Genomic DNA, 24,055 nt, shown 5'->3' with positions numbered 1-24,055 from the left:
ACGGAGGCAGCACAGGCCACGTGCGACGTGCGGAAGCRATGGCAGAGAAGTTGAGGCGTGGGGCAACCCCATTTCCCCCCGCTCTGGCCCTTCCCAGCTGTGAAACTCCCCCTGGAGAGAAGGGTTGGCTATAAAGCAGGGCTGGCTATAAAACAGCCCTGGCATAGCTGGGGGTGGGCAGCGAGGATGCGGCTGCTGCCGGCGGCGCTGGCCCTGCTCCTGCTCCTGAGCAGCTCAGATCCAGGGGGTGGTGAGTGGCTTTGGGTGTCCCTCTCCAACACCTGGACAGTGGCATTGGGTGTCCCACATGGGGCTGAGAAGGGGCTCTGCTAAGCTTTCACATTTGTTTCTTGCTATCCTTGAGTTTGTATTTTAAACCCTGTGGCTGAGCTGGAGGGGGATACTGAGGGTGGATTTGCTTCCTGGGTTTAAGCTGCTTCTCTTCCAGCCCCCTCTAAAATTCACTGTTTGGTGGGTGGGCAGTGGGTTTGATTCATAAAATGTTGGTTAAGTTTTCCAGCTTTGCAGCTAAAACCCCTCCATATACAAGAAAAGAAGCTTTGAGGCCGTGCTGGGAGGGATTAGCCTTTCTGCAAAACCCATTAGCAGCAGCCCGTGGGTGTCRGGAAAGGGATGGGATAGTGGGGAGGGGGTGTCTGTGGAGGGCCGAGATTTGGTGTGGGCTGCCCTGGGGCACAGGTGTGTCACTGGAGAGCCTGCTGACCAACATGAGGTGCAAGTGCATCAAATCCACCGCCCACGTCATCAACCTGGGCCGCATCCTCACCATCGATGTCACCCCGCCGGGCATTCACTGCAGGAGGAAGGAGATCATGTAAGTGCAGAGCCTGGAAACAATTCCTTTTGTGCASTGGTGTGAAAGTACATGGGGTGGGGAAGCCCATAAATGTTGGGGTGACTCTTGCTTCCTGATTCAAAGGGGAGTTCTCCTGGCGTGGCTCATGGTGYTAAGGTAAAGGCCCCAAAATCCGTGTCTCTGCTGCCCAGGGTTTGTATCTGTGCCGAGGGAGCAGAGGGATTTTCTCTGTGGGTTACAAAAGCTTTGGGAAAGGGGTGTGTGTGGTGCTGAGGGGTCTTGTGGCCTTGCAGCCTCACCCTGAAGAAGAACAGGAGGGTGTGCGTGACCCCCGAGGCGCCCTGGATCCAGCTGCTCATCCACAAGCTGATGCAGGGGTACGTGATGTCCATCAACTGGAAAACACCAGCATCTCCAACGCCTTGGCAGGACCATCCCTTTCCCCTGACCCTTCTTTTCCTTTCTTTCCTCCCACAAAACCTGCAGGAGCAGCACCAAAAAAGCGTTGTGGCGGCCACGCCGGGAAGCACCGTGCTGCTGGAGACCCCCYACCCCATCCCTCCTGCCTTCCAGATCCAAGGAACCCACGGTTCTGAATTCCCCGTGGGACAGCAATGCCACAACCYCCCTGCCCTGAGAGGAGCTGGGTTTAGTGGCACAAGGCTGGCACTTCCTCTGCTCCTGGGTTTTGGGACGGGCACAGGAGCTTTTCCCTGCTTCCCCCCAACAAAAGCTTTTTCCTCCCGCTGTTTCGGGTGCCTGTGCTGTTCCCACATGTAMCCACAGCCCATCCCATGTGCCACCAATAAAAGGATCAATGTGCTTCCCCCTTGGCTGTGGCAGCTCCTTCTGCCCGGATTGGTGTAAAAATTGRCATTTTTGGGGTGGGGAGTTAGGTCAGACTGTGGCACTGTGAAGTCCTTGGCTGCTGTGCCAAGGATGCTTGTGAACGCTCTGCTTTCCTCTGCTCCAGGATTTGGCATCTTTTTCTGACAGGTCCTGGCAGGTACTGCAGGATTTGGATAGGGTCTGTGCTGGCTCCTGGCTGTGCAAACACAAAGTGGGAAATTTCCCAGTGACTGGCTGAGGCTTTCTGTGGAGCCCCATGTTCCTGCCATGGCACAGCAATGTGCCTTGGCCACACGGACTGAGGTGACACAGGTGTGACTTGTGACCCAGTGCAGGATTATCCCTGTTTATGGTCTGGCTTGGCCATGCATTGAGGAGGTGTCTGAGGTCTGTAGGAATCAAGTTTATGTTGTCCCCTGACCCCAGCTGGATGCTAAAAATGTGTCCCTGGGCAGTGACAAGCAGGGAAACACCCACCCAGGGGTGTCTGTATCCCCCTCATTCCTGTCCTGTGCGCCTTTTAGGGACAGGAGTGGTTGCCAAAGGGCTGTTGTTGCCTCTGGAATGACAGGGAAGTACACAGGTGGGAGGAAATCAGTGGATGTTTAACCCTGTCCAGCATGGGTGAGCAACATCACTTATCCACAGTGACTAAAAAAGGAGGGAAAATGGAGTTCAGGGGTTTAATGACCTCCCTTTGCCCAGCTGCCCCAAGGTCCAGGGCAAGCAGCATTTCCTCACTCCAGAGCCTGGCACGCTGTCAAATTTGAATCAAAGCTGCCATTCCCATGAACCAGGGTGTAAATCCCCCTAAAATTGTAGTGTAAGCACTCCCGGGGGTGACACTGCAGCTGTCCCCACTCCACAGGCACTTCCATCTTTTCAGGGACGGGACCTCCCGGGTGCAGAGGCAGCGCACACGAAAGCTGCCTTAAAAAAGCCCTGAAATCTCAAAGTAACCACAGTGAGATGGTGTGGGAACCTCCAGAGGTGGATGAGCCCCAGCACCTGGATCCCTCCTGCCTTCATTCCCACAGGGAGGGGTTGTGCCGTACCTGGATCTAGAAATTCATAATCTCCACCTAAAATGGTTTTAATTTAAAGTGAGTTCTTGGCTGATGCTTGGCAGAGAGGATTAAGATGTGAGTGGTTCCCACCAGTTTTTTTTCAGATCTGTGTCACGTTGGAACACTGAAGGGTGAGAGGGAGGGAGGGTCTAACCAAACTTGTCATGGCTCAGGCTCCTCACAGCGAAAGAAGGAAGCAAAAGTATTCAGCTGCATTGTACAAAATTCTCTTTTATATATATATATATGTATATATATATACACACACAAAACCCCGTATCAGACAGATTCACCAGATTGAGTTTTAAAAAGTTGYGTGTAGAAGGGTGTTGGATTTTGTTTTCTCTGCTGGCTTTAGGCAGTGCTGTCACTTGGGAGTGGATACAGGCACCGTGTTCTGGAAAGCAAACCCAGGCACTGAGGAGCAGGGAAGGGCTTGGAGCTGTTTTTTCCAGATATTGCCTGCGACATGCTGGGAACTGAGACTGGGAAAAAAAGCACCATCCCCTCACTGCTCCKGCTGGGAAGGGAAAACCAGGAGGAAAACAGGAGGGAGCCGCACAGGTAAACATCTGCATTGACTGCAACATAAACAAGACTGTTTTTTTGTGCAATGTCTGTTAAAATAACATTTTTGTGTTCAAAACCACACGGCGTGACGAGCGTTGGGAAGTGCAGCAGAGAAAATCCAATGGAACACCTTCCCGCAACGGAACAATTCCATTGCTAGAAACCAAAGGAAAATCCAACTGGAGCAGCTTACAACGTTTGCCAGGGTTTGGGTTTCTCCATCCCCATCCTCTCCCACCCCCAKATTACAAAACATTGGTGCTGGGTTTTTCTTTTTATTACTAAATGGGCTCCTCTGCAATTCATAGACAATCACGGGTGAATTGGAAATTCCATTTTATACAAACAGCTCAAAAAAATATCGGGAGTGAAGTATGGTTAGGAAACACTGCTCATGTTGGGATCAGCGTGCGTGGAGAACAGGAGGAGCAGGTTAGTGCACGCCCCCAGAGCGGAGCATCCCCCCTCCCCAAAAAACAAACAGCAGCCAAATACAGAAAGGTAATGTCCACAAAATTAAGTTTTTCATGCTATTCTACTTTCCAGTGCTCTCCAATCCATGTGCCATGGCCAGGTGGGGAAAGCTGAGGTATATTCCAACAGAGATGCCTGCGCACAGAGGAAAATCCATCTCTGGTAAGGGCTTATTTTTTTTCTTTTCTTTTTTGTTTTGTTTTTTTGCACAAAGCAAGTGCTGCACAGGAATTTCCCCCAGCTCCCATCACTTCCAATTGATCCCAGATCATAGATGACGCCCCCATTTTTAGGCACTTCTTTTCCAAGGGAGTTGTCACTTTGCTGAACCCATTTTTGCCTTCTGGCCCGCTCCCCCCTCCTTGGCCCCCAAAGTCAAGGAACAGTTTTTCCTCTAAGTCCAATTTTTTTCCCCCCTATGGAAAATTTCCTGTGTATAAAATGACAAAGGAAATGTTTAATTAAAGAGGAACAGCCTGACTTGGCAGTTTTGCAAGACAGAAGATGGCTCTTTACTATTTAAAACTAATTTCACAATTTAAATTGGATTTTTTTTGAAGTATACGAATGAGACATAAATATAGGCTTATCAATCTGCTTAAAAATTTCATTCACATCATGGAAAATGTTTTTCATTTATTAAAAATATCACATTTGGAGACTAGAAACAGTAAAGTGCATGAAAAGTTTCAAATAGAAATTCAAGAAAACCTTATAGCAGCAAAAAAGCAGAATAAAGAAAAACTTAAAAACACAGACACGACCTTTTCCTATCACTGTGCCTTTTTTTTTTGAAACATTAAGCAGCCAAACAGATTTTTTTTCAGAAAATTGCATCATGTTTAATGCCTCTTGAGGCACAAGGTTTTGAACTGGCCACCCAGAGCGTTAAAAGGAACGAAAAAAAGGATTTCCAACACATCCAAAGAGCATTAACATTTGGGAAGGAACCAGCAGCTTTTTTTACTTCAGCCCTGACCAATAACAGCTCCTTAACAAATTGAAATCAAGAGGATTTAGAGCCCAAATTTGATCACAGATATTTGGCTATCTTTGGTTTTCTGATAGTATTGAGACACGGGGCAGGGCYATGCCACCAATCATTTATAGTCAGGTATTAAGTGCTTTGCTAATGTGCAAAATTTATGTTGGATGCAGAGTTCAGTCTCCATTTTGGATTCAAACAAACAGTATTTCTAATATTCTTCCTACTAAACAAGCATCTCTAGTTTTGTTTTTCTTTCTCTAAAAGGTTGGCTCAATTTGCCACGTTCTGGAAAAAAGCATTACCTTGAAATACGTTAAATGCAAGTTTTTTAATCTCTTTTGTCCATTTAGAAGTGCAGCTTCCTACTGGAAAGAAAAAGCCAGTTTAAAAAAAAAAAACAAAACAAAACAAAAATTAAATTAAAAACCTGGAAAGGGGAATAATACTTTGGTTCCAGCCCTAGTGCCAAATGATACCAATATGCACCAAAATGTGCAAAATCTCATATCAAACACATAAGGAAAGGAGCTCGAAGAAGCAGCTTAAGGTTGGCCATACTTCACTCCTATATAGTGGGATTTACAAGTGTACAGGTCCGTGAGAACAGGTCCGTGCCCGCTGGCAGGGCTGCACTACCTGCGGGAGGGCAGGTGCACCCCGTTCACCAGGGGCAGCAGCGGCGGGTGGAGCTCCAGCTGCGTTAACAGTGAGAAGTGGTCGGAGGGGATGTGCGGGTGGGGGCAGCCCGTGATGTTGTTGTCCACCAGCCACTGAGGGTCCAAAGGCCCCAGCACTCCGAGCACGTTCATGTGAGTGTTGGAGTAGAAAATGTAGTCAATCACACCCTGTGGAGAGAGTAGAGACAGCGCAGTGAGAGTGGGGCCGGCTCGCCCGGCACGCACCACATCCATGCTCCTTCCAGCTCCATCCTTCCATCTCCACCCTCCATGCACCTCCGTCCTCCTTCCACCTCCGTCCTCCTTCCACCTCCGTGCTCCTTCCACCTCCATCCTTCCACCTCCATCCTCCGTGCACCTCCATCCTTCCATCTCCATCCTGCGTACACCTCCATCCTCTGTATACCTCCATCCTTCCACCTCCATCCTCCTTCCACCTCCATCCGCCTTCCATCTCCATCCTCTGCACACCTCCATCCTGCGTACACCTCCATCCTGCGTACACCTCCATCCTTCCACCTCCATCCTGCATACACCTCCATCCTGCGTACACCTCCATCCTCTGTACACCTCCATCCTCCTTACACTTCCACCCTTCCATCTCCATCCTCCATACACCTCCATCCTCCTTCCACCTCCATCCTCCTTCCACCTCCATCCTCCTTCCACCTCCATCCTCTGTACACCTCCATCCTCCTTCCACCTCCATCCTCTTTCCACCTCCCTCCTCCTTCCACCTCCATCCTCCTTCCACCTCCATCCTCCCTACACCCGAGGCAGCCACCGCTGGCTCCCAGAAATCACTGCTTACTTTGAAGTCAAAGGTGTAATTGGTGTAAGGCATCAGGTTGTTCTCGTAGGCGCTCTTGAGCTGGAAGCCGTGCGTGATCCTGCCCTCCGACGCTCCGTTCTTCCCGTTGCCGCTGAAGTTCATGAGACACTCGTTGTAGCGCAGCTCCTTGAAGTCYTTGTGGTTGTCAGCTACTATGCCATTGCTCAGGTATTCCACAACACCTGTTGGCAAAGAGGARCATTTTATGGATTTGCTCTGCAAGACAATATTCACCTGGGAATGTTAAAAACCAGAACGCCACAAAGAAACGCCATGAGATCAGAATTAGCAAAGCAAAACTCTCTCCTTAGGGAGTCTTCATTGAGAGCTCACATCTTTCCTACTTCTTATTGCTGCTCCAGGCATGGGTATTTATTGGATGATTTATTTAAGACCTAATTATGCTTTTCTGTGCTTTTGTAGGTTCAATCAGCTCTCCTGGAGTGTATAGCCGACCACGAAAAGCAGGTGACTCAATGGCAGGAYTTTTAGTCTCCTCAGACTGATTTCCAGAGAAAGCTGTTCCTAGGAAAGCTTTCATCCACACCTACCCAGGGCAGTGCAAAGCAAGCCTGTCACCCTCAGAGTGAGAAGTGGACTTGAATGTTCTAAGAAGGTAAGTTGAAAATTAAACCAGTCTTACCTGAATCAGGCAGGGAGTTGAGATCCGCACACAGCACCAGAGGGATAGAGTTGAGATCTGCTGTTGGGCTACTGGGCCTGCTTGAGGCTTTCTCCAGGATGTTTTTCAGCTCCGAGACGAACATCATGGTCTGGATGAGTTTCACATCTGAGTATTCGGGGTCCCAGTGCATGTGGGCATTKGCCACGATGAGCAGCTGTTTGTCCACGTGAAGCGATTTCATACCTGGATAAACAATTTCAGCAGTGAAAGGTTCTGWGAATGCAGCGGGTCCTCTCTTGTTAATGCTCAGGGTCAGACACACCAGCAKATGGGTGTGTTTTCATTGCTTAAACCTGCTGAAATGCCTGCACAATGGCCCAGGAAGCTCCTTCCAGCCCTGCAATTTCTCCTCCTCTGAAGCCATCAAAAYCCCAGCCATGCAGACAGAGCAGCGTGGCAGTTTTATCTATGTTGGAATTATCTGCTGCATCTGATCAAACTTAATGAAAATGTGACAGTCAGTMCATCAAGAGGCAGGAAGAGATACCTAATCATCTCCTTCCACATCAGAACGTTAGCACTGACATCTAATCACTGCTGGAAGGAGTCAATCAAGGGGAGGAAAAGRGAGTTGAAAATAGAAGGGGTGAACRTTATTGACAACTCCTGGTAAGAGCAAATGCATGTACACACAGTGACCCTGGGAAAGCTGAGTTGTTCAAGCAGAATTAAACAGAGTAAGCAGGGATAAAAGCTCAAAAGGAGAAATRTAAATGCTGCACATCTTGCTGTGAGCACAACCAGACCAGGAAATCATGTCATCTGTGTCCTGGCTTAGCCACTGTGGCTGGATTTGGCTGCAGCACCAACAGGAGCAGCATGGATTACCCAGCAATAACTCATGCCTATCTGTGGATCTGATACCAGTGAGGACACCACGGAGTACTCACCTGCTCCAAACAATTCCTTGTGCACCTCCAACACCACGGCCACTCCGATGTTGTCCTTGGTCATCACTCTGTTCAACATGGCTTCCGAGCCCTCTGAGTTGGCCATGGCCACCTGGTTGAACTCCACCGTGTGCTTCTGCACCAGCGTGAACCTGGGCCAGTGGGGAGAGAGAGGAGCAGAGCTGTGACACAGCCCCTGGCAGTGTCCCCATGTGAAAACCACCCCTGTGTGCTGCCACAGGCTGCTTCTCTTCTGAACCACTGCAGCTGCTTCTAGACACAATCCCAGCGCTGCATTTCTGTTTCTGCAAGCAGGGAAAAACCCAAAAGGCAGCTCAGGCTTTGAGAAACTTCCACCTCAATTCCTGGAAGCTGTTCTGAGGTTTGAATTGATTTTTTTAAAGCTGCTGCTGGCCCTTACTTTTCCGTTTTGAAGAATATCGCGCAGCCATCCACATGCTTTTTCTCCTGCTCAGACATGATTTTGGCACGTGACTTCGGAGAAAAGAATCCATCGTATCCCCGTTCTTTCAAGGCTGGCAGAAAAAGGGTGAAGTATTGCTCTGTTTCCACTTCCTGGAATTGAACACAAACASCTCAGGCTAAAGAAGTGAAGGAAACCTTTCCTTCTGCCTGCCCTGGCTCGCAGTTAGAAAAGCTGCTGTCTGCACAATCTGTGTCACTTCCTAGATTAATRGCCTGCTGGGAACTGGTGTGCATTCCTGGATTTCCTGAATCCCTCCAGAGGCAAAGTGACAGGTGTATTTTGAATAGTAGTAGATCACATCTGATATTTTTGACAATGAATATGGATGCAGAACTTGTACTGGGAATATCTGGAATTTGCTATTGAGCAGGTGACTACGGTGTTCCCAAGGGAACATTGAATCCTAAATGTGAAGGTTCATGTTTYCTGTTTCTGATGGAAAATGCAGTTATTTTTAATTACCTGAAGACTAATGATATCTGCATCACAGTTGACGATTTCTTCCATGATTCCCTTTTTCCTGTACTCCCAGTTGAGTGCCCAAGATGGGCAGTAGCCGTAGAGCTGCCGGGTGGCGTATTTATCACACAACACATTGTAACACATAACTGTAAATGAAGCTGCAGGGAGACAAAAGGAAAGGTTATCAGTCTTTGCAGATTGAACTCTGGCTTGGGCAAGAGTGACTGGAAGAGTTTGGTAAAACCCAGCACGTTAAAGAAATGACCAGCATCCCACTGAGATGATAAAAACGGTATTTACAGCACATTTTACAGCTAATTTTTCTAGTAAGAATGAACACRAATTGCTATCTTCACTCTGATCTAGAAAAATGAAGCCCAAGACAAGCTTCCCAGTGTGTCATCGTGTGAACATAGGGAAAAGAACCACAGATTTACCTGAGGGCAGAATTTGGTCTCGTTCTTTTAAAGTAATCCATGGCCTTGGAGGCAGCTGCTCTGGATGAACTACAAAAAAAATTAAACCAGTGATTAATTCAGGGTTTCTATTTTTAAGTTACAATTTCTAAGTAACTAAGATAACTGAACAATAGTGTGCTGTGCATCCCCAACTCCCCGAGTTTTCAGGAGAAGCAAAAATCACTGAAGTGAGTAGCTCAGTAAGAGCAAAATTGTAATTTTAAAGATTCATGATTATTTTTGTCTGTCATTTTCAGATTTAGAAGTACCTCTGAAATATTCCTGCACATTGAATGATCAGCTGAAGAAGGAGGGGTAAATCCTGGAACGGTTCAACCTTTCCTTCTCCAAAAAGTTCACCAAGATGCACCATTCCTGCTGTGTCTTAACTTGGGAGACACCGAGTGGCTCAGTTACAGAACCACGGGAGGCAGGTACTGGATTTTCTTAATGCTTTGATGTTTCTTAAGCTAAATTTGCCATTCTGCTTGATTTCAAATGATTATTTCTGGTGAGGAGAACCAAAATGGCTTCAGCAAGGCAAGCTTTGCCCTTGGTTGGTAGGTGGAGGGTTTTAAACTGAACAGTGGCAGAAGCTCAGACAGTGCACATCATCCTCTTCCACTGTGTGTGAGGTGTTTTTTGGGATATGATGGAGCCACCTGACAAAAACACTAAAGCAGGAAGGAAATACCATCCCTCCAGTGGTTCAGAGTCTTGTTTCAGCAGCAAGTGTTACTTTTAAACCCTTTTTGCCCATACCTGCTAGATTGTCAAGCATGTAGTTCAGTAGCTTTCGGGTTCCGTCTGGATCCTGGTAGAGGCTGAGAATATCTTGGGATAAAGGATTGCCTGCCAACAGCACAAAACAACAGCAGGGTGATCAGCTGCCTGCCTTTCTTGAGGCTTTCCACCCAAAGAAAATCTCCCAGAATGAGAACAGATAAATTGATCAGCAGGTTAAAGGGTTTATATCCCTGTCTGCAGAATTGAAATGGGCTCCTAAGGAAGTTTAACAGCATTGAGAAGTATTGTTTTCCCAACTGCCCGGTCATTTTTGCTACAAACTTAATACTTAAAATAACCTGTAAGAAAACCTTGAGCAAGGTTTTGAGCCCAGCCTCCCTCAGGATTCCAGAGAACTCACAGGAATATGGAACTGCAAARAGCTCACCTTTCAAACCCAGGGTTTGCAGCTGGAAGAGCCGTCCAAGTTCATAAGGCAAAACCCGTAACAGATTGTTATTTAAAAGCAATTCCCTGCAGCAAATGCAAAAACACTTTGGGTGAGTATCACTGCAGAAAAGAACTCCTAAGGTGCTGTATACTGCTCGTCCTCAAGGAGAACACTTCACCCTAAATTTTCTTATGGAAAGGTATGGCAATCTCCCTGTGTCAAAGCATGGCTGAAAGACATTCATTAGGGGAAAAAAGCCACAAAAGCCAAGATAAAACCAGGAATGAAAACAGTGATATATTAATGATCAGAAAAGAAGCCCAGTGAACCCAAAACTAATTATTAGAACCAAAGCTCTGCATTAACCTGGAACTTTTCAGGATTATTTGAAATACAAGCACAGAAAACAAACTGAAAATCTCAGTCTTGATCCCACAATAGAGATTTTTGAGAAGTTAACCAGAGTAATTCCTCTCACCTGAGAGATACCATGTTTCCTAGTTCTGCTGGTAAACTTCTGAGTTTGTTGGATGACAGATCCAGGTAAACCAGATTGTGAAGCTTGGCAATATCAGGTGGAATGCGAGTAAGRTTGTTGTCATTGAGGTGCAGAGCAGTCAGATGTGTCAGCGACCAGAGTGATGTACTTAAACTCCGCACTCTCCCTGAAAGAGGAAAGCAAAGAATTCCAGCTCTTCACTCTGGAACCAGTGGATACAGACTGGATCTGGAATGGTCTGGGGCACCAACTGTGGGAATTTAACACCAACTCACCCGAGATCTCTAATTCAGCCCAGTGTGATTTCTTCCCRTTGGCCACCTCTTCYGCTGACATGATGGTGTAAATTCTGCGAGGATCTGGAGGATCATATTTTTCCTTTGGCATCCCTGTTAGTCTGAAAGACCATCACAACTGTTACTCAACAGAATTGCTCCATTTCAATCCCACCATGAGCTGACCTTCCAGGGACACTCCACAACAACACATCCCAAAGCTGGTGTGCAATCACTGCCAGGCTGCCCTCAGCCTGCTGAGCAAAGCAGGTGCTCACACTGGCCACAATTCTGGGATAGAAAAGGGCATTTCCTCCCAGGAAGTTGGGTTTCTGCAGTCATCTACTGCGTTTCCCAGTTTATCCCAATAAGCTATGGAGCTGTTTGCTGTGTGAAGAGCCTGCAGATGAGATCAGAGCGTTCTGCTGTTCCTGCAGAAAGCACACAGGAATTGCTGCCTCCTGCAGCTCGCACAGGGAACCAAAGATTGAAGGGAAGGCTCTTCTTTTCAACATACAAACCCCCACTTTTCCACTTATACAAGGCTTGAAACTGCAGTCTGAGGGGGAATCAGCTCCACTTTCCCATTACCCATCCAGCTTTTGTATTTTGTGCTTTTTCATRCTCGGCATCAGTCAAGACCTTTTTACTCTGAATGGCCCAGGAGCCATAAAAGGAGCTCAGGTAAAGTTCTCATTTAGCTGTTCTGGGGCACAAAGAGCTCCAGCCCAATGCCAAATGTGAATATCAGATACCTAAGGCTGAGCCTGCACACACCAMATTAATCCAATTGTCCTGACTGTCAGAAGGGAGCTCTGAGTCCCATTCAAAAACCATCCACTTCCCAGGRGACACAGGGGGAGATTTTATTCCAYRCCTCCCCAGACTGTTGTGCTGAGCAGGACCATGTGTGATTTAAAAACACAAGGTTAGCTGAATTTGCTGTTTGCTGGTCTTTTCCTCCCCAGACACACCAAATCCAYGAGCCTCGATTTTATACAAATCCAAAGCAGCTGCTCCACAGGATGCAGCTTTTCCCTCGTGCAGATATCTCTCCTACAGCCTGCAGTAGCTGTGAAGCCCTTCAAGGAACTGCAACTCAAATTTGAGCAACAAGTTGAGGGTTCTGTTCACAAAGTCCAACTAACCAAGGATCCCCTTTCCCTTTTGGAAGGTCAAATCCTGTAGCATTTTCCAGCTTCAAAGAACTGCAACTCGAATTTGAGTAACAAGTTGAGGGTTTTGTTCAGCAAGTCCAACTAATCAAGGATTCCCTTTCCCTTTTGGAGGGTCAAATCCTGCAGCATTTTCCAGCTTCAAACAACTACAACTCGAATTTGAGTAACAAGCTGAGGATTTTGTTCACAAAGTCCAACTAACCAGGGATCCCCTTTCCCTTTTGGAGGGTCCTGCAGTGTTTTGTGATGCCAACACCAGCCCAGCATTCTGGCATGGCACAGGAGCAGGAGCTGGCAGGGCTGGCCCTGCCAAGGGTCTCAGTTACAGAACTGCTGCTTCCTTCCCTGATGAACACCCAAGGAAGCTGCAGGGGCAAATGCATGCCCCAGATCTAATTTTAGCCCCCTGTTATTTCCAGGTGAAGTCACAAGGCCAGCAGAGCTGGGTAAGAGGATTCTGTGCTCACACYGCCTGGCACGGGGCCATGAAGGAAACAGTTACTTAAGGACAAGGGATTACACCTGAAATCTTTCCATCCTCATTGCAGAATCCCAAAATGAATAAAGGCCTTTACCCCATACACAAACAGGCTTTGGGAGTGCCAAATTTCTGGTGCTTGGATTTTTTAGGATTTATCTTCACTCTTCCAGTGCCTGAGCAGAAGTGGGGAGCACTTGAAGAGATTCTTCACAGCCCCTGCCAGAGCCACAAGAGCCCCATTCCACCTGCCCTTGCTGTTTAATCTGTCACATCTTGAACTGATCTGTACCTCTACCACATCTGGAGCCCAGACATAAAACTCTGCTGCCCAGTAGCCAGGATTTGGGTGAGTGCTCTGGGATAAAATCCTCAAAACCGTGGTGGTGACCCCTCCCCTGCCCTTCCCCACCAGCACACAGATAACCCCATGACACCATCTGAAAGCTCCAGGATTGCTCCTTGGCAGGACACCCAATGAAATTATGTTGAAATATGGCTCATTAATTAAGAGAAGTGCTCTGCCAACATAGAGCAGTGTGTGGCCATCAGCAGCCTTCCAGAGAAGTGAGCCCTGAGCTGGGAGGCGAAGGACACGCACATTTTTCAGCTGTTAGTCACTTTAATATTGCTTTGAAATAGTGGTGAGTCAAACAGGCAGAGTGTCATTGCCACAGTTACAGAAAGGGGAAAACAAACCTAAATCAAATGCACTTTTTTTTTTCCTTCTGCTTCACAGCAACATTGAGCAAGACTTGAAAGTCACCGTGTGTAGTTTTTTTTAGGCAAAAACTGAATTCTGCCTGGGTTCCCAACTCCTCCCATTCCCTTCTCCCACTCTGCTTGTCCTGGAACTGAAACAATATCCAGAAATCCCAACCTGGWTTTGCTCAGTCTTCAGGCAGCTACACTGAGTTCTCTGAATCCGTTAACTCCAAAATTGGATGTGCATCATTATTTTTTTGCAGGCTTTTCTTCTAAAGGCTCTCCTTGGAAAACTTTGGAAACTTCCTCTCTACTACAGATCTAACCCTGTAAACCTAAATAGTGTAACCTTGATTTTGTGTAAATTAGGCACAAAATTTCTTCCTGTTTTTTGTGTAAAGAAAACCTGAAGGATGAGGACATCAGTGCATTAGTAAGAACAATATTTAAGCTCTGGGAGTTCCTAAAGTAACTGTGTGGGTCCAAGTCTATCCCCAAAAACCCAAGAGATGACTGGCAGAGCAGGATTACTGAACTGGAACCTTAAGTGTGGTCCTGGGTGAGCCTAAGCAGCTCTCTGAGGTGGACATAAAAAGGGCCAGGGCCAGGTTCTGTGTTTCCAGCAGTAGGTCTGTGCCTGCCCTTTCTTTGGGTTTTTTGGGGGTTTCTTTGTTTTTTTTTTGTTTTTTTTTAAGGCTGTTTTATTTTCCGGGTTTTTCTGTGTATGGGGCATTGCTGGCTATCATTTAAAGCCTGGGGGGAAAAAAGGAAAAATGGAACATGACTGAAAGTGTGAGGAATGTCAAAGAGGAAAGGATGAGCTATTGGGTTGCAGCAGAAGCTTTTAATATGAAGAAATGTTTTCTGGGCAACAAACAAGAGGAACTTCTGGGGTTTAGACACACAGGCCCTTCCCCAAGGAGTGCAGAAGATGTGTTTCTTAAATTCCAGTGACCCTACCATGTTTTGTTTAAGTTCTTTCATATCTCAGTGCATAAATGAGCTGTTTAATGAGGAAGCTAATGGGAAAGAGCTGTGCCTGCATCCTGCTGCAGCCCTGTGTTCATGGATGTTCGGCACAGCTCCAAATCCTCCCCTCCAGCCCAGTGACATTCTTTGAGATTTTTTTTTTTTTTTTTCTTTCCCTAGCCTCTGTATGAGTCAAACTGCCAAAGCATTTTGGAAAGTCTCCAGCAGACAGCCCTGGGTTGCTCCTCCTTCCTCTGAGCACAGCTGAGTGTCCATCCCCTTCCATCTGGTGATCCCTCCCAGGAATTACCATCCCACTGTGCACGTGTGTACACACACGTTGTTGAATGTTGAGAAGTTRGGCTGTGAGCTGGAAAACAGCACCATTTTTATCTGTTTATCTAAATGTCTATTTATGTATTTTGTAATCAGGCCTGAGTGGCTGCAAAGGGGGGAGAGGAAAGCTGCTCATCTGCACTGCTCTGTTTTTATGAAAGTGTGCCAGGAGTCTCCCCATTTCAGCCTCCCCATGGACAAGAGAAGCACAGCCAATACCCACAAATGCAAAAACTGCCTTGGAGTACTTTGGGTGGGGAGGAAAATCAGGGGATTGTTCAAGGGTATGTKACAGGGATTTAAAGAAACCTGTCAATACTGGGCTATGTATAGATGTGTTTGCTTAAGGTAAACTGCTGTATCCCTATACACAATATCTAAAGTGTATATACCAGCAGAACAGGGAATTTTTATACTCTTTTGTGTGATCTGAATTTTTTTATGGTGCTTTCCTGCAGGAACATGTCCAACCACCTCTGTGTACCCTGCCTCTCCCAAGAATTCAACGAGCACCCCGAGTCTGCCATTCCAGGTACTGTCTTTTTCCAGCTTTTTATTCCAAGTATTCTGACTGGGGATACAGATCAGTAGGGAATCAAATAGAAATGCCTCATCGTGGCATTTTTATTGGAAAAAAACCCAAACAATTCAAAAATGATGTCTGAGAAGATTTGGAACAGCCTCTGAGGAATATGTGACAGAGCATAAGGAAATTCATGTAGGGAATGGGGAAAGGTAAGAGGTAACCAAGAACCCAGAGCTGGCAATAAATTCAGTGGTGCTGGGATCCCAGGGGGCTCCACGTTATCTCTTCAMCAAAGATCAGAAAAACCCAGAGAGGCACAGACAAATCATAAAAGCAAACCAGCAAAAGCCAAGGGGAGGAGTGGGAAGGGAGGGAAGGAGCTGTGTTTGATGAATTCCAGAGCCAACTGGCACTCACTTGATGGAAATGCTAATTGTGCCACTGACAGACACCCACTAGTTATTCCCCCCATTCCCTCATCTCTAAATGAAGCAGTCTTTTCTTAAATCACAGGTAACACAAGAATATTCAGGTTTCCACCCTTCCTTTTCCTCCATGTACACCCCCACTTCCAGGACCAGCTGAAATGTGTGTGGAAATCCTATAAAGCATTTTACACAGCTTTTTATTGCTGTGCTTGGTTAGCACAGACCTCACCCCAAAAGAGCAGCTCCTGCTCTGTTGGAAGCAGCCTGTTCCCTCTCACAGTGTGCATGACAACTCTTGAATATCCACATCAGGTCACCGAGTGATACCTGCTTTTTTTTGTGCCTTTTACACTTCATGCTTTACATGCAGAAACAGGRCAGGCTGCTCCCCAAAAGTAAGGCTCTGCTTACCAGAAATTCATGCAAGGGGCTACTGTGGGCAAGAAGAATTTCCAGCAGCCAGCCTGTAAATAAATCTCCTCAGAAAGCAACCCCAAATGGCTGGTTTCAACAGTGTACTTATTTATTTACACAAGTATCTTGCACTGTTTCAGAGAAATGACCCATTTGCAATGCTGCTCCATCCCCTGGAGAGTGCTGGGCTTCTAATGAGATCCAGGACAGAGTGGCTTAAAGGATTAGGAACTGAAGTCACCAGGAGTCTGGGGAAGGAAGAAACCAGTGCTGGATCAACACAAAACGCTGTCCTGGGCTCTGGGTGTGAAAAGAGGCAGCTATGTGTGGCTGAAACTTAAAGGATATRTTTTCCTAGAACTGGGGGAGACAGAAAACTGCCAAAAGCAAGAACAGTGTGAGTGTCCCTCATTTTATTGCCAAGGCTGATCCAATGACCATTCAGTCCCTCCTGAGAAATGGCACAGACCCTGCTCAGGTTGCTGCTGGGAGCCAACACCGTGTCTCATTGAACTCCTCAGGATCAATAACTGGAGAGAAGTCAGCTATTGACCTGGTTTTAGAGCAAAACCATGCTGGAATTATGAATCTGTGCACATTTCAGGAACTCGGGAGAGGTCTTCTCAATGAACCTTAAGATACAGTTGGACTCCTCAATAACCTTTTATCCTTCAAAGAAAGTTTGTGCCAGGAGAAAAGAAATGAGATTATTTCCACAGCCATCTGTGTCATCTTCCTTTTTCAGTGGGAAATTGCCAACACTTCCACAAAATAAGTAAACCCCAGCAACACTTCATTTACTCTCCCTCTACTATCCACAGAAACCTGCCACTGTAAAACTTAGTTCAAACAGCTTTAGAGTTACAAGGCTTGCCTTGTTCAATAAGTYTGGATGAGTCAAAGCTCAAGATTTGAAAAGAAAGGAGGAGAAAAAGAAAAAAAAAGCCAAAGGAAAAAGTACACACCGATAGTGGAAACTGTTTTGCAATCACTGGCACAACAAATGAGCCTTTTCAGTTTGGACAGGTTATRGGATGTTGCACCAGTGCTCAATGTAGTAGGGTTTGTATGCTCARGAGAAGGGATCTGTTAAAAAGAACCCAGTTTACAGGCATAAACCCTGTTCTCCAGAGGGTCTATTTAAATGTACTTTGCATTTTAATCTGAGAAGAAGAAAAGTTTGCCTCGCAGCCTGTGCAAAGCATATTATTTGAATATTGAAAGATAGTTCAGCTGCTTCTGTATCTGATTATCCCAGTGTTTCCCATGAGTGTTTAAACCATACTTCAACTTCCAAACAGAATCTCYRAATAGTTTGGGTTGGAMGGCRCCTTAAARCCCTTCCAGWTCCACCTCCCTGCCTTGGACAGGGACACMTTTCACTGTTCTCCATCCAGCCTGGCCTTGGACACTTCCAGRSATGGGGCAGGCACAGCTTTTCTGTGAAGAGGGGCTGAACTTGTGTGGGTTTTTCTGTTCAGCCACCCAAAGGGATTTCACTAAAGTCAGAGAATATCTTCGGCAAGTTTTGCCATAGTTTTTCAAACAGCTTGGTTTGTTTTCTGGTGTTTCTTAACATACTGGCATGTAAAAGGTTAATTACAAAGCTCTCTGAATAAGAGAAATGCAGTCCAARGCCCTGGTGTACAGAAATGGGGTGTAAAGGAAGAGCACACACACAGTGGGTAAGTGCAAGAGGCAGGTATGGATTCAGGAATGCTGAAGCCTTGTACACAGCCTGAGGTTTCAGCCACGTCATTTTCCMAGCAGAAAATACCTGTGAGTTATACTCATCTCCCCATGTCCAGAGTTGTTTTGCTCAGACCTGCAGCTGCCATGAAATAAATGGCCAATGAMTTTAAAACTGAATTATTCCACCTTTATGTGCACAGGAAGCACCTGGGGATTTCTAGAGCAGGCAGAAAAACACTTTGCAGTTCAGCATAGGCCTAGTCTCAAACCTGGTCTATCCACAGGTCTCAAAATAACTTATCAGATAAAAGATGTGCTTCTCTCATCCCCTCAGAACATTCCTAATTTCTCTGATGCTCCAGTCTAAGGAGGAGAAGGAAGAGGCTCATTGCACAGGTACCAACACGTGCCTGGAGATTTACCTGCTCCCAGTGGCAAGATGTGACTTGGATGGAAGAAAAAAACCTGAGCCTGGTTCTTCCTGGCACCTGGGACTGTTCTGGTATGTGAGAATTATCTGGCCCTGCTTTCCTTTTGCTTTCTTAACCTTCCAAAACAAAAAGGGATTAGAGGAAAGGCGTTCACAAGTGGAAATGTTGGCTGGGCAGTCGTTCATCCTGTGCTAGCTCTTTACCACTGCCAAGGCCAGTTGTAAATTAATGTGACACAATAACTACAAATTGAATTTTAAGGTATAGAGGAAGCAGAAAGAGCTAAGGATATTCTCCACGTGCCGAGGCTGACTTGGATAAAGGACATTTTTTTGTGGGACATACACACTCCCCTTGTGGTACCACACAGGATGGTGATATCCAGCAAAGCACACAAAGTATTTCTGCTTTCCCCTTTTCTGTTTTCCTGAGACTATCCTGGGGAAAAAAAAGAGCTACAAATCTGCAAAAGRGWGTCTTCRGCACTCTCTCTAGATRGTGTTTAAATCCAGACTTTTCRAAGGGCCTTTAGATTGATTTCTTAGGAAGAAAAAAAAAAAAAAGAAAGCAAAACTAATTTGTGATTAGAAGGCACAAAGATGTTCACTCAGATGGAAGCATTCCTGAAAAGCAAGGGAAAAACTACCCGAGCAATTCATTCAGCTGCCCTAAAGGGTAAACAGCAAAYTTGAGCACCATCCACAAATCCTGATTATTATTAACAGCTTGACCAAAAGCTTATGAGTTTTGTACTTTTCTTTGTACTCTTGGAATCTGATGAACTAAAAAAAAATATGTTTGTCACCAAAGCAAAGAGAAAAGTCCCTCTGCAGCAACAAAAAGCTAAACATTCCTCCCTCTCCTGCAGCCCTGGAGCTGCCTCTGCCCAGGAATATTTTCTGCCTTTATAAAAATCATGTAAGATGTTTAATTGGGTCTTTTCTTGCAGGCAGTTGGGAGTAGCAGTCTGGAGAGCTGTTGATTTGCAGTAATAATTGTGGAAAGGTTGGTGGCCAGGATAAAGAACACTCACCCAGGAGCTTTGGTTCACATTCCCAGCACAGCCTCTGGAGACTACAGGTGGGTGCATAACTTGAGAAGGGGAAAAACTCACAGAAAAGGAGCTGCCTCCGGTGGTTTCCCAGCCCTAAAAATTCCTGCTGCTCCTAGCTGAGGGCACAGGAGATTTCCCTTTATGCTTTGCTTAGGGTAAGGAACAATCCCGATTCACATCAGCAGGGCTGAGGCAGGGTGCTCTGAAAAATTTGTCTCTTCAAGTCWAAAATTTCCCAACCCTCAAGCTGCAAGTGGGGGAACCCAAAACTAAACTCTTGCTGAAGGGATAATTTTAAGTTAAAATATGCACTTACACCTCAGCCTTCATATCCTGGAAATCTGCATTTGGCAGATTTTATTCTTTTTTTTTTTTCTTTTATTCATAGAATAAAAGAAATTCGTGGCCCTTTTATTCATAGTTTGTTTTTCTCAGAGAAAACACCAAGCTCCCTCCCAGGTAATCAAAATGGGCAAGACCATCCACCAGGTAGTAAATGCTGAGCAGAAATGGTGTGGTGCAGTCATAAACAGTGTTTATGAATCATTGACACCAGGAAATGCCAGAGCAGGGGTGAGCACACACAGCCATCCCTGCTCCATGTCTGCACAGGTTAATTTAACCAGGCTGGGCTTAAATTACTCGTGTGCAGGACACCCAACACTCAAGAGTTCTGTTCTGCTCCCAAAATCCCTGTGTTTGCTGACTGCACCTGACTTGTAGCTACAATTGCTCAGAGCTGCTTTTTCTTCACCTTTTTCTTCACCTCRTAGAACACCACACAGTGCATTTCTGCCAATCTTTAATTCTGTTTTCCATGACTACCTGTCAAATCACTTTCTGGTGGTGGCTGAACACTCCTGAAGTTAAACCTCTGTAGGGAAATACCCAACACACTGCAAAGGATGTTCTTTTAAACAGGACTCCAGAAGGACTTTGTTCCACTGCCCTTTTATTCAGAGTAACTTCACTTGTGGTGTTTTTTTCTMATTTTCAACTCTGAGAGAGGAATTTTCCCTCTGATAACAGCACCCAAGTGAGGCCCAGCACCTTGCCATTAGAGGTAAGTGTCACGTAGGCCTTTTGTGAATTTACTAAGCTGCCAAAAAAGCCTGTCAGCATGTTCAGCTAAAGGCCTTACACGGTGCTCTCTGTGTCCYGCTCCCACATCTGAAGGCACAAATGGATCCTGCAAATCCTCTGCATATTGAGGTCTTTTCACCATTTCCTGCCACACACTTCAGTTAAATTTAAGCTGGTATTTTTGGGGTGCTCCCATGGTGGGAATTTTGATGACACAGCCCTGAGGTGCACACAAGCTTTATAAGATGGGGAAGAAAAGCAGTAGAATTCCAGAAATATTGTCACCACCTAAGGATCTTGATAAAAAAACTCTTTTTTTTTTTTTTTAAATCATTACAGGTGAAATGGAGAAGCTGCACAGACAAATCACTGGAAACCCAAAGAATTAATCAGAAGGTGAAGTTACACCACACTGTCACTGTAAAAGCACCCAAGCCTTGATTACAGCCTGTCAGCAAGAGAACCACAGAATCTGGACAAAAAAAATATTACAAGAGGCTTAGCATTTAATGCTCTAAAGCACTAAATCCACAGCAAATCCTCCTGAATCTAAATATGCCTAAGACATATTTTAACTTTTTTTAAGTTTTCACAAATGCCATCTTATGCTCCCAAAAAAATTAAGCTTCGCTTTTACTTTTGCTTTCTCAGTAGTCTGCAAAYAGGGTTACATCCCGTGCCTCGAGTGCCCTTTTGGCACCCCAAAAAGCTCTTTCCAATAAACAGTAAGTAAAAAGTAAGCACTTACTGGATTTATCTCCCTTTTTAAACCCAACTAACCCAAAAATGTCCAGCAGATTACAGCTGACAGAAGCAGAACTTTTTGGGGGCAGTTCAAGAAAGTGCTTGGAAATCATGMATGTTACTGATGCATGATTTTATCACTTAAAACCCTGAGGAGGGTTTTAATAAAAATAAAGAAGTACACASCCCCATTTGTGCACATTGATGGAACAAAAAAACCACTGGCTGCTGAGATCTACCTAACTCTAAGTTTTAATTCTTGGTGGTTTAAATTTAAATTAAGTAGACTGACACAGTGTGGAAATTAATTAATTTTTCTCCACTGGTGCCTTGTCATTTTTCTAACAGAGTGTACACACACACCCTGGGATCACTTTCTGGCTTATTTTTCCTAGGATTGGTGTGAAAACTAAACTTGGTCAAAAGCCTGCCTGGCTTTTTGTAAAAGCAAGGTTGTTAATGAACACAACAAAATAAGCCCAGTTTATCCCATGRAATACAGGATCTATGAACATCTTGGGATGGAAAGAAAACAGCCATAAGGTCACTTACTTCTACAAGAGAATTTCCTCTGAAATTGGAGCTCCTACAGATTGTGGATGGGAAGAGGAGAGCCACACACAGCAAACACACCTGGAGCAGCCGTCCCTTCCCTTCCAAAGGAATGCCTGAGCAAGCTACATCCCTGGGACAGGGAAAAACACCCTTTAGAAAACGAAAACAAGCTCTATCAGTAAAAGTGCACCTCTGCAGATAACTGCTCCTGCAGCTGGGACTTCTGCTGGCACAGCTCTGTCAGTCACGGGTCACACTCCGTCACTGCACACAGACAGAGCTGTGCCAGCAGAAGTTTGCTGTGCAGACCCGGTGGGAAACACTGACAGGGATCTGCAAAGTTTTGACTTTTTTGTGCTTTTTGCAACAGTCTGATRAGGGGGAGTCTCACCCTGACAAAAAATAATCTAAACTTCCAAGAATGGCAAAAGACTAAACTTTGCACAGGAACACCTACGGGCCATTTACACTGAATTTTATCCTTCAATTAAATACACAAACTAAATGAGAAAGARCCCCTGTAGGAAGAAAAGATAAAAGGGAATAAATTAAATTGTGCTGTACTTCAGCACTAGGAGCAGCCCTTCCTTTTAATAGTAAGAAGAGAACAAAACTGAAAGCGTTTAACGGGATTTGTTTAGCAGGCAGCAGAGCACTGCAGAATTTCCACTGTTCCATGAAAGCCAACAGGARCACTGCTACGGTGCATCCTCAGTCACCTCCTGAGGAGATTTAACGCCTGAGATGGAGCTCAAACACAAGTTCTGTTTGGGTGAACCAACACGATCCTGCAGGTTGGTGATGTGGATCATTATTCCACAGCACAGAGGAGCGAGGTGACAGCAGTGCATGCTGTCCATCTGCTCTGGAACAAAATTTTAAAATCAGGCAGGAAATGCCCCACTCAGTGGGGAGGGAAGCAAGCCAGGGAGCAGGGCTCTGTCCAGGATGTCAGGTCAGGCTGTGGTGCTCACAAAGCAAACCTCAGTGTCCCGTTAGCCTGGATCTGCTGCACTCCAGGACAGGGATGTTTGACTGGACCCATTTCCTTAWTTTTCACAGAAAACACAGAAACAAATTATCTGGCTGTACCATCTTYGTAAAGGCCGTGCTCTGCCTTCACRAKGGCTCTCTGGCCCTCYRAACTGGGATACAGCTTCTAGGAATTCCTTGAGTTGTGTCACGCTGTTGTTAGGAATAATGTGCTATTTTTTTCCTTTTTAAAAATAAACACGTTACCATCGCTTTCATTATCAGCCATGTCTACACACCACGAAYGACTTCAGGGTGGGTGTTTGCCCCTCTAGGTTAGTTTTGGATTGTAGGGGAACTTCACAGAGAGGGGAGGGCACAGGTATGGAATTAAKTGTAGCAAATTCCCTGCTTAACCAAGGCCGTCTAAAATCCTTATCAGCATGCCAGCTCAGGAGAAGTTGTACCTCCCGAAAACAAATACTCAGCCTATGCAAAGTTTCCAAAATGACCTGATAAAAGCCACTGGGGTAAAGATTTCCAGAAGGTCAGATAAAAACGTCTGGGAGCAACAGAGCCCTCCACCAGGAATATTTAGTTTGAAAAGCAACCCCCTACCGTGACAAAAACTCAGTGTTTAGGTGTGTGCTTTCATTTGCTATCACTACCGCCTGGGCTGGCAGCCCAGCTTTTATGGCAGGTGACACTCCTGTCATCTTCCTCCTACGGAACTGCTGCGGACCACTRAGAAACCACTGGGAAAAGGAGGCGAGAGCAGCGTCTCCCCGAAACATCTAACCCCAAAAACACCCCAGACACACCCGTGACAACCCACYGGGGGTCACCCGCAGCGCCAGGCCAAGGTCCCAGCACGGGAAGGGGACTTGGGGACAATCCCATGGCCGGGATTTGCCCCATGGCCGAGGATCACCCCACAGCCACGGGTCAGGCCATGGCCGGGCTGAGTCCCGCGGTGAGGATCACCCCGGGGCTGGGATCTGCCCCTCCAGTGGGTTCGTCCCGCGGCGGGGATCTGTCCCACGGCTCAGGTTCACCTCACGGCCGCGGTTCAGGGCCGGGATTKATGCCAGGGCCGATCTTCCCCCCACACCCGGAACCGGCCCCACGAGCACGGCTCGCCCCACGGCCGCCAGCCGCGGCTCCGTAGCGAGCACAGCATCCCCTCGGGCAGCGCCGCCGCGGCCTCCGAGCCCGCCCCGCGGAGCCGATCGGCTCTCCCCGCGGCGGGGGCCGTGCCCGCTCCCCCCGCACACGCGGCCCGG

The 24,055-nt window shown here is 46.3% G+C and overlaps 2 protein-coding genes and 1 long non-coding RNA gene across 3 annotated transcripts; 2 read left to right on the top strand and 1 right to left on the bottom strand.

Moving 5' to 3' along the window:
- The first annotated feature begins 186 nt into the window (after window positions 1-186).
- LOC130581765 (C-X-C motif chemokine 2-like) lies at window positions 187-2,305 on the top strand. The gene is made up of 4 exons (XM_057380044.1): window positions 187-250; window positions 700-835; window positions 1,111-1,194; window positions 1,304-2,305. Exons 1-4 carry the CDS (start codon window positions 187-189, stop codon window positions 1,452-1,454), a joined length of 435 nt encoding a protein of 144 aa, XP_057236027.1. The 3' UTR covers window positions 1,455-2,305.
- Window positions 2,306-4,393: 2,088 nt separating this feature from the next.
- On the bottom strand, window positions 4,394-21,927 carry CNOT6L (CCR4-NOT transcription complex subunit 6 like). The gene is made up of 12 exons (XM_057380018.1): window positions 21,798-21,927; window positions 11,208-11,329; window positions 10,912-11,098; window positions 10,431-10,516; window positions 10,019-10,108; window positions 9,236-9,304; window positions 8,799-8,956; window positions 8,271-8,425; window positions 7,850-8,001; window positions 6,918-7,142; window positions 6,254-6,456; window positions 4,394-5,610 (listed from the first exon to the last, which is right to left on the bottom strand). Exons 2-12 carry the CDS (start codon window positions 11,317-11,319, stop codon window positions 5,398-5,400), a joined length of 1,650 nt encoding a protein of 549 aa, XP_057236001.1. The 5' UTR covers window positions 11,320-11,329; window positions 21,798-21,927; the 3' UTR covers window positions 4,394-5,397.
- Window positions 12,605-21,085, top strand: LOC130581745 (uncharacterized). Its single transcript, XR_008966262.1, has 5 exons — window positions 12,605-13,212; window positions 15,332-15,405; window positions 18,268-18,435; window positions 19,314-19,444; window positions 20,841-21,085. It is a non-coding gene; the product is annotated as an uncharacterized LOC130581745 (long non-coding RNA).
- Window positions 21,928-24,055: the final 2,128 nt, after the last annotated feature.

The sequence above is a fragment of the Malurus melanocephalus genome, unplaced genomic scaffold (genome assembly GCF_030028575.1).
Source record: "Malurus melanocephalus ecotype Western Australia unplaced genomic scaffold, MMel_1.1 scaffold_433, whole genome shotgun sequence".
NCBI lineage: Eukaryota > Metazoa > Chordata > Aves > Passeriformes > Maluridae > Malurus > Malurus melanocephalus.
The sequence above is the reverse complement of the archived record's forward strand: the minus strand, read 5'-3'. Positions and strand labels throughout refer to the sequence as shown.